We start from the raw sequence: 10,081 nt of genomic DNA, 5'->3' as shown, positions 1-10,081 counted from the left end.
TGCAGAAAATTCTCACTTCACCGTTAGAACATACTAAGTTCAGACTTTACATACATGCTGACTTAGAGAACGTTTTTATGAAAAATAAAAGGTTTACCGTTTGCATCAACAGGAGAAAAAGAAAATCAGCAATCTAATAAATGCCGTTTATGTAACCAAAAACAATATTCACCTTAAATTGTTTGAGATGGCTTCATTATAATAACAAACCAGTGTACGTTGTATTTAATGTTTTGATCTAATTAGAAATCAGAAAATAAGTGAAGTTTAAATGCCAATTACCACAACCAACATTCTGTGTTTAGATTGCTAGATGTTTTGTCTAGCAGCAGTCCAAAATCCAAAGAACTGAGCCTCCCCAAGCAAGTCGATGACCAACTACAGTCTTGTCTGCTTATTTCAAACATTCATTGATCACAGTGTACTTTTAAAAGTCCAACGCCAGGTCCAGTCTACATTCTGTGTTTAGATTGCTAGATGTTTTGTCTAGCAGCAGTCCAAAATCCAAAGAACTGAGCCTCCCCAAGCAAGTCGATGACCAACTACAGTCTTGTCTGCTTATTTCAAACATTCATTGATCACAGTGTACTTTTAAAAGTCCAACGCCAGGTCCAGTCTTGTCTGGTGCAGGTGATTTTACTCATGCAGTTTGTTTTTGAGGACCTGCACTTTAGTGGAGAGCTTGTTCCCATCCAATTCCATGAACACTTTCTGAAAAAATTCGAAAGTGTATCGCAGCTCCTTGGGATAGCTCAAGTTTAAACAGTAGATCAAGCCAAACAGGACTGCACATCCATTTGTAACCTCTCTCAGATCTCGCAGCACTGTACAGCCTTCAATGACGACGCCAACATCCTCAGGTGGATCTGTAGCATCTGCTCCATCATGTCGAACAATGTAGAGACCCAAAGCCAGTCTCTCCATTTCCGTCATTGCCTCAATACCAATATCCTCAATAGCCTATGACAAACAAAGACACCCATTATTAATTATGCATCTATGACACTAGTAACAAACCAAAAAGATGTTAAAAGAACACTCCACCGTTTTTTTCATATTAAACTATGTTATTCCCTTAATTAAGACGAGTTGATATATACCTCTCTCGTCTCAGTGCGTGCACTCAATCGCTCTGGCGCGCAGCGACACTTTGATAGCCCAATTCATTCATTAAGATCCAAACAGAGATGAAGTTAGAAGCGACCAAACACCTCCACGTTTTCCCTATTTAAATACAGTTACACGACCAAGTATGGAGACACAAAATAAAACGTGGCGCTTTTCTAAGCGGGTAAAATGGATAACTATAATGTATGGCGGAATAGGACTTGGGAGCACTTCGACTCGGCGCAGTAATATCATCGGAGTGATGATTTTGTGTCTCTATACTTGGTCGTGTAACTACTCGTGTAACTGTATTTAAATAGGGAAAACGTGGAGGTGTTTGGTCGCTTCTAACTTCATCTCTGTTTGGATCCTAATGAATGAACAGGGCTATCAAAGTGTCGCCGCGAGTGATTGAGCGCACGCACTGAGACGAGAGAGGTTTTTTTTTTTTGTTTTTTTTTTTTGGCTTAACTTTACAAAATTTTATATACTAATGTAGAAATTGTTGTCCATTATGTTTATATAGCATAACATGCATGTTCTTAGCCTACACCATTGGTTCCCAAACCTGTCATAATGAGCTGATGAGTTGAATCAGGTGTGTTTGATTAGGGAGACAAAGAAAACATGCAGTGTTGGGGGTACTCCAGAAAGAATGCAACTTACCCAGTACTCCTTAATAAGGCTGTCAGGCTTTTCATTTAAGTAGACGCACAACGCCTTTAGGATGCATGTCCGTCGTACTTCAACACTGGGATTCTGTGGGAAACCAACAACTGATTTTGAACAATTTAATTGAGGAAACTGCCATTATCACATTGACAAATCTATTATGACCTTATTCTACCAAGCTTTTAATTAACTGATTTGTGCAATTTTCATGAAATGTCAGTTGTAAATCTGTAGTTCAGCTTGTGGTGTTGAATCTGCATTAGTCAACTGCCTGATATCCACACTCATTCCTTTTAAGGACATCATTTTGAGAAAATAATTTCACTGTTTAGCGAGCCACAATTTACACAAATAGCTCAAGTGTTTCTCAAGCTTATACAATTGACACATTGAAGGAGGCAGTATTGTTCAGTTTGAACTAAAGTATACATTATTGAATGGACGAATGAACAATTGCATCAGGCAATTCAGAAAAGCAGATTCAACATTTCACAAGCAGAATTGCAGATGTACAACTGACATTTCATGATAATTTGCACAGAATATAAAGCATCCTTTTTATAAATTAAAAATATTTACAGAAATACATCTATTTGTACAAATCATAGAATGTTGTATGATGGTATTTGCAAATATTGTCAGTTGGATCATGGTATTTGCAAATAATTTATCTTTCCATAGAAAGGTTAAAGACCATAATACAAAAAAGCATAATTATGTTTAGAGTAAATGTTAAACCCCCAGGGGCCAGAGCCCAAAATACACCTAAAACACGTACCTTGTCCATTTCTGCAAGGATTATGTCGATATCACGTCTTGCTGTTCCCCCCTTCTTTTTGAATACCCTCAATAGCTGGCTGGAGTAATGATCCAGTTGGGACATAAAGGTTGAGAACAGGGGGACTGTGGTGATGAGGGTGAATTCTGCATTTACCTGAAACGTATTAAAACACAAATTCACTACGAGTCTTTTAAGTTAAAACAAAATATGTCAAACACAAACTCTGTGGGCTACATCTGGCCGTGGTACAATTATATCCAGTTAGCCTCGATAGTGGAGCTGGCGTGCCCTTAATAATAATATTGAGACAGCACTACAGTACCAGTTCTTAATTTTGGCCCTCTCTGTAACTTGAGTTTGACACCCCTGGTGTAGAGGGAACATAAGTTTGCTTTTGGCTAAATGTTTTTAGTTGGTGGTTCAATGTATCTGTAACCATTTTATATGGATGTATGTGTAATGTGCATTGTAATATAGATTAGAACAACCACATGCATGGATTCTTACCACATTGCCTCCAAACCTTTGTGAATTAAATATTACTCATTTGTTTTCTACCCCAATACATTATTTAGACATTAATTCCACTTATTTAAATTAAATACAGATGATGAGTAATACTTTACCTGGCTCTCAGAAAACAGGGCTGGCCATCTGTTTTTGAACTCTGCTATGAAGGGCATATCTTTAACGACTTCCTGTCTTCTATAGGCAAAGGTTCTTTCCATTTTACTTTTGATTAGCTGTTGGTTGTTCTTCTTTTTCACCTCCAATATAAGTGCTTTCCTTTCTTCCTCAAGGCTCTCTTTAGTTTCACCTGCAGGGTAATCAGGACAATAGTTGACTTCTGCTTTCCGTGGCTTCTTTACCTGGTTAGGTCCATGACTCATGGCACCTCGCTTTTCTTTTACAGCGTTGATGCTCAACTCGGGGCAGCCAATGCTCCTTAGTCTGGTGCGGTAGTTTGCCATTTTGTACTTCAAACTAATTTTCCATCCATAAAAGCCAGTGACAGATCCTTTCTCCCTTAAAAAGGGATACTTTGTTATGAGAGCCTGAGCCACATCATCAAGCTCTGTACTAGAAGGATAAACTTTGTATTTGATGATTTCTGATGCCAAACCATCTAGTATATCGGACCTAAGTTTGTTACTTGTTGTAAGAAGAGTTCCACTGCTGCAGAAGGCTTGTTTTGCCTTTTCTAACTGAATCTGTACCTCATAACTGAACTGAGGTATTTCAAAGTTTGTGGGCCATGGCAGTGACCTAAGGGAAGTGCCTGAAGATGTAGATTCAGCGGAGGAAAGTATGTCTGTGTCTGATGCTGAGGACAGCAAAAAATCATCTTCCCCTTGCGGAACAGTAGTGAGTGTGAGTGTGATTGTCTCATCTGGCAAGTTAATAACTTTAACTGTGCTCTTGTCTTTGATTTCTGAAGTGTCCGTTAAGTTCATAAACTCATTGTCGAAATCAATGTCTCTATACTGCAGCCTGAAATTTCCAGACAGGCCGAAGTGTCTTCCAATCTCTCCTTTAAGGTCCTCTATGGAATTGGGTATTCCATTGGGGAGAATTAATTTTGATGCGTTGTCTACTCCAAATATGATTCTCAGAGTTGCAGACATCTTGTATTCATTCTGCAAAACAAAAGGAAAGTTTCTTTAAGAATAATTCACTTTGTGTCTCAAAAGGCCTATATACCTCCTTTCCCCCCTCCGATTAACATACATATATTTTTATGATAGCCCTATATAATAATAAAATGTAATTAGTTTTTGTATTATGAATTTGAGCACACTTTTGCTACACAACATTATCTGATTAACCAATAAATTAGAAAAGTAAAGCCTCCACATAAAATTTTTACCTGTCACATGTACAAATCTTTTTAAAGTCACCATTCGTATGGATCCAACTTTGTAGTCAGCCAAAGGATACTGGTCAGCAAGCTCCTTCAAACCAACAGCTGCAAGCTCTCTTGTTGGATGCAACTCATAAGCTCGATAGTGCTCTCTGTACCATGAGATAAGTTTTTTAACAATGAAAATCAAATCCTCTTTTATAATGCACAGCTGAATTATTTCAGAGAATTCTGGAAGACCCCCACATGATCCATGCACAACTATCATACCTTTTTTGTAGATTATGCCATTAACAGTGACACTTTGGGCAAGGTTTACATCAGTGATGTCAGGGTATGTTTGGGTAATTGTGTTCAATACATCCTCATTAAGGACCTCAATGGGGACTTTTGAAACTTTCGCAACATCCAAGGAAGGCTTTTCATTGTCAGGACAAAGCATATTATAGGAAACCATTAACTGATGCTTGGTAGCTAATGACAGAGTTATGTTCCTGAAGTTATTTAAATGCCTAGCAACTTGCTTAAAAAAGCTGTGTTTGGCCTCGAACCGCATAGTCCATAATGACACGAGGGGACCAAAACATTTAATCATTTCTGGATAGTGTTCCAGAAAATGATGTTTAGGCAACAACTTCTGTTCAGGAAAGAGTTCCTGATAACGTTCTCGATGCTCTGAGATTTTGCACTCCAAATATGCAATCGATTCTAGACAATGAACAGGGGCAACAACCAATTCAGCAATATCCTTTAAATCCAAAATCACCTGCCAAGCAGGTTCATCACTGGGAACAAGTTTACCAATGATAAAAGGAAGTAATCGAAGAAGACACCAGTTTTCGTGGGCATTGCCACCCAATGTGCTTTTTTTTTTTAAAGTTTTAGGTAGCAAATGAGGGCGGTTTGTTTTATCCCCCTCTTTGTATGGAAAAGAAAGGATACGATTATTAAGGTGTTCAAGAGTGAAGAACTTCTTAGATAAAAGCACATTAATGCACCGTGCTAGTTCTACTGGAACTATGCCCTCAAACAGATCGTGGACAATATCTGGGGGGTAACCACTTGTCACATTAAAGTGAGACAGACTGTCGGTTAAAACACAAGGAGTTTTTACACCAAAGCAGCTTTCCCCTTTTTCTTGAGCCGTCTTTACGTGAAGCTGATGGACTTCCTTGGTTCTACGCTCAAATACCCCTGATTTCACTTCTTTCACCTGAATTTCACAATGCTGAGCTGTACAAAACCGACAGAAATATTTTCCCGAAAAACTCTCGACAAATCCAGCTAGCCCATGAGCCCCCAGATTATCTGCAACAACGCATTGTACTGTGCCCTTGATAAATGACCCAAGTTGTGGAATAAACAGCCCCTGCTGCTCCAAAGTCACTATATCATGCAATAGAGGCTCAAGTATTTGTTTGTAGCCATAAGCTTTAACATGATCACTTTTGCACAACAATGCTAAGTAGATTGAGGACAGGACTGAGCTGCTACCAGGAGGCAAGTTACCTAAAATCCAGTAGACTGCACACAGTTTGTGTTTTTTGCGTGAAGTTCCCAACGGATTACAAATCTCAAAGTCATCGATGTACAAACATAAGGAAATCCTTAAATCCTCACCTGAAAAGAAAGGGTTGTTTTTGTGGTACTCACCGTCCTGAAAAGACGCATACTGGTTTACATTTGCAGAAGAAACTGCATGATTATCAAGAAGCTTATCAACTATATCTTTACGTCCAAGTAGCTGCTGTAGAGAACTCAGTAAGGGAACGTACTGAAAGGTTTTGTTGGACCTTGCCTCTAGTACATACTCAACAGGTTCCACAACCTTAAAGTTTTCCTTATAGAACTGTTTACGTTTGAAGGCTGAGGCTAATGGACCACCCTTAGCTATAGCTATTACCAAAGGATTATTGGTAGAAATGGCTAAGATGAGTTCATTAATTATTAACTGATTAACCTGAAGGTTATGCTTATTGAAAATGTCAAAAGCTGTACTGTGTGATACAGGCACTGCAGCAGATGTAAAAATGAAATGCAACTCTTCCAGTAACTCATCAATTGTAGAGCTTGGTACATGTGACAAAGTCTCTAATTTCAGAAGGACTGATGCCAATTTTTTAATTATTGTGTCTTGCAAGTTCTCATTTTCGGCCTCAGCTTCAATCAAATTGTCACAATCTAAATCAGAAGCAATTTCAGCAGTTGAATGATTTTCAGATAGTTGAAGCTCATCATTTGTATCACATCCTTTCAATAGTCCAACTTTAAAGTCTTTTATAGTGCAATGTGCATGCTTCCTATTCTTATGGGATTTGAAAGTAGCATATATATTGGTTTGAAAACAACAATTTTCAAACATACAAGTTACTGTTTCATAACTCCTCAGATGGTTGTTTACATGAGAAAAGTACTCTGTACTAGATGCTATTTCACTTCCTGGACACAAAGGGCATGTCAATATTACTTGTTCTGTAGTCCTTAAATGTAAAACATCAACATGAGATCGACTCAAATGAGTTTTAAGTGCATTCCATGTTTTGAATGAGCATGGGCATTCATAGTATGTGCATGGATATCTGGAGTGTCCTAGACCATAATTGCCATGGATTAATTTATAGTGTTTTAGTAATTGGTACCTTGTAGATTTACTTTCAGAACACTGTTTGCACCTCCACATTCAGAGCCTAAAAAAAAAGACATGAAAGTGTTAATGATACAGAGTCCCTTCCAAATCTATATCAATTATATTTGAGCCACTGGCTCATCTCATGATGGGCGCAGTGTATGCCCGCCTTAATGCCTGGTTCAGATTACACTATTTTAGCACGATCCGTTTGAGGTAGGATGTAGTGGTAAACAACAATGGGCGTTGGGACGCAAGATTCGATCGTTTCATCTTGTATAGTGTGTCATAGTGGGCGACAACCTACATACTTCATGACATCATGCCAAAAATAAAAAAAAATTGGTCATCCATGACGGGTTCTGTCAAGAGTGAGTGAGTGAGCGAGAGTATGCGAGTGAGCGTGTGTGTGTGTGCGCGAGTGAGTGAGCGAGGGTGTGTGTGTGTGAGTGAGCGTGTGTGTAAGTGAGTGAGTGAGCGAGCGTGTGTATGCATGCAAGCGTGTGTGTGCGCGTGCGAGTGAGTGACAGTGAGTGTGAGCGAAAGTGTGAGCGTGTGTATGTGCGTGAGTGACAGTAAGTGTGTGTGCGCGCGAATGAGTGAGTGAGCGACAGTGGTTAAAGACCATAATAGTGTGTGTGCCAGTGCGTGTGAGTGTGCGCGAGTGAGTGAGCGTGTGTGTGCGCGCGAGTGAGCGAGCGACATGTGTTGGTTTTGTGTGCGTGTGCACGCGAGTGAGTGAGCTTGTGTGAGTGAGCGAGCGACAGTGAGTGTGCGTGTGTGTGCGTGAGCGAGCGACAGAGTGTGTGTGCGCGCGAGTGAGTGAGTGAGCGACAGTGAGTGTGTGTGCGCGCGTGAGTGAGCAAGTGTATGTGCGACAGTGAGTGTGTGTGCGCGAGTTAGTGAGTGAGCGATAGTGAGTGTGTGTGTGCACGCCAGTGCGTGTGTGTGCGCGGGAGTGAGCAAGTGTGTGTGCGTGAGTGACAGTGAGCGTGTGTGTGTGAGTGAGCGAGCGACACCGAGTGTGTGTGCCAGTGCGTGTGTGCGTGAGTGAGCGAGCGAAAGTGAGTGTGTGAGCGTGTGTGCGAGTGACAGTGAGCGTGTGTGCGTGAGTGAGCGAGCGACAGTGAGTGTGTGTGCGCGAGTTAGTGAGTGAGCGATAGTGAGTGTGCGCGCCAGTGCTTGTGTGTGCGCGGGAGTGAGCAAGTGTGTGTGCGCGAGTGACAGTGAGCGTGTGTGTGAGTGAGCGAGCGACAGTGAGTGTGTGTGCGCGCGAGTTAGCGACAGTGTGTGTGTGTGTGTGTGTGTGTGTGCGCGCGCGCGAGTGATCAAGTGTGTGTGCGCGAGTGACAGTGAGCGTGTGCGTGAGTGAGCGAGCGACAGTGAGTGTGTGTGTGTGTGTGTGTGTGCGCGAGTGACAGTGAGTGTGTGAGCGAGCGACAGTGAGTGTGTGTTACGTGCCATGACTTAATATTTAGCCTAGTGTGCATGTTGTGCTGGTGATGTTTTTTCCCCCTCCTTCTCTCTCTCTCCGCCATGCAGCACTCCAAACCATCCACAGCTGATGCTAATTAGTAGGAGCGTGTATAAAGCAGCAAAGAAACTGTGTTCAGCTCTTCAGCTATCCCAGACACATTGGTGTTAACTGCAGTTGTAACTTATCTGTGAAATCTGTTGTCTGAGTACAGTGACAATGTGTGAGTTTAAAGCAGGGGTGGGGAACGTTGATCCTGGAGGGCCATTGTCCTGCAGAGTTTAGCTCCAACCCTAATTAAACACACCTGAAGCTAATCAAGGTCTTCAGGATTGCTAAAGTAACAGGCAGGTGAGTGTTTTTTTTCAGGGTTGGAGCTAAACTCTAGGACAGTGGCCCTCCAGGATCAACGTTCCCCACCCCTGGTTTAAAAAGTTAAACCGTGAAGGGAGGCAGGTGCCAATTTTTTTTTGATTATCCACTTCTGAACTTTTCTCCTGCTTATATTCCGTTAGTCAGGGAGAGAGGTAAGATAACTGTATTTCATTTTTATTCCTTTTTTTTTTTGTTAGGGAATTTAACTGGGTTTAAACTTTAGGAAGCCCCTGTTTTGTTTGTTATTTTGGCTCACAAAATCGTGTACTCTGACACCGTGACTATATCGTAACAGACAAAAAAATCTTGTAATCTGAACCAGGCATAACAGACAGACAGCAGAACTAATTTAAAAAAGAGCTTAAAAAAACATCAAAACAATATTAGTTTAATACTGTAGCCTACTGGAACTAAAAAAGAACATGGCTATGCCATGTGTTCTGTTAGGCTAATGTTAAATGTCAATTAAAAAAAATAAAGTACAATGTTTAAGGCTAAATTACAACTAAACTAAAATAACTACACAGAATTCTCAATATTTCGGAAATTTAAGGACCACTTCGAACACTAACTATGACAAGGATACAGGCTAATTCTGTGTAAATTAAGCTAACAAGAAATCGTTTTAAAGTATCAACAAAGTTTACGGCTAAGCGCCGTGATTACGGCTAATCTGTTGTCACAAATGTACAATTGTAAAATATATTACTAAAAAAAACGTTCTACTTACCAAGTCATTTATGGATGATAACGGATTCAAAAGTTGCCCAAGGACAGATGGAAATGCTATTATCGTCTCGGAGTCGTGCATCATGTGCGAGATTGCAAGTACGGAAAGCGCTTTGGGACAATCTTCAACCGCTAGTAGGTTTAAAATAATCTGGTTACGTTGGTTTAAATCTGTGACATTTTGTAGACTTGAAATATTATACTATTAATTTAATGCTATGAAACTTGCTTATTTTTACTGTATAAACATAATACTTTTAGTAATTTTACCATAAAACTAGTATTTAAATTAAACTACACCCATGCTTCATTTCTAAGAGTGCACTGTTGGTTATTCAAATATAATGAATCATTATTTGTTTGATAATATCCAAATAACAATATCTGGTAGGATGGTTAAACTTGCTTTTTTTTAAGGATAGAATATATCAATAGAATTTGATATAGATTAGAAGA

At 40.0% G+C, this 10,081-nt stretch overlaps 1 protein-coding gene across 1 annotated transcript; it reads right to left on the bottom strand.

Annotated features, from left to right (window-relative positions):
* Window positions 1-607: 607 nt before the first annotated feature.
* Window positions 608-9,684, bottom strand: LOC130087336 (uncharacterized). The gene is made up of 5 exons (XM_056253610.1): window positions 9,627-9,684; window positions 3,187-3,350; window positions 2,558-2,713; window positions 1,774-1,866; window positions 608-960 (listed from the first exon to the last, which is right to left on the bottom strand). The coding sequence occupies exons 2-5, from the start codon at window positions 3,286-3,288 to the stop codon at window positions 637-639; spliced, it is 675 nt and encodes a 224-aa protein (XP_056109585.1). The 5' UTR covers window positions 3,289-3,350; window positions 9,627-9,684; the 3' UTR covers window positions 608-636.
* Between the last annotated feature and the right edge of the window lie 397 nt (window positions 9,685-10,081).

Source organism: Rhinichthys klamathensis, unplaced genomic scaffold, assembly GCF_029890125.1.
Source record: "Rhinichthys klamathensis goyatoka isolate OS25496 unplaced genomic scaffold, OSU_Roscu_1.1 h1tg000004l_1, whole genome shotgun sequence".
NCBI lineage: Eukaryota > Metazoa > Chordata > Actinopteri > Cypriniformes > Leuciscidae > Rhinichthys > Rhinichthys klamathensis.
The sequence above is the reverse complement of the archived record's forward strand: the minus strand, read 5'-3'. Positions and strand labels throughout refer to the sequence as shown.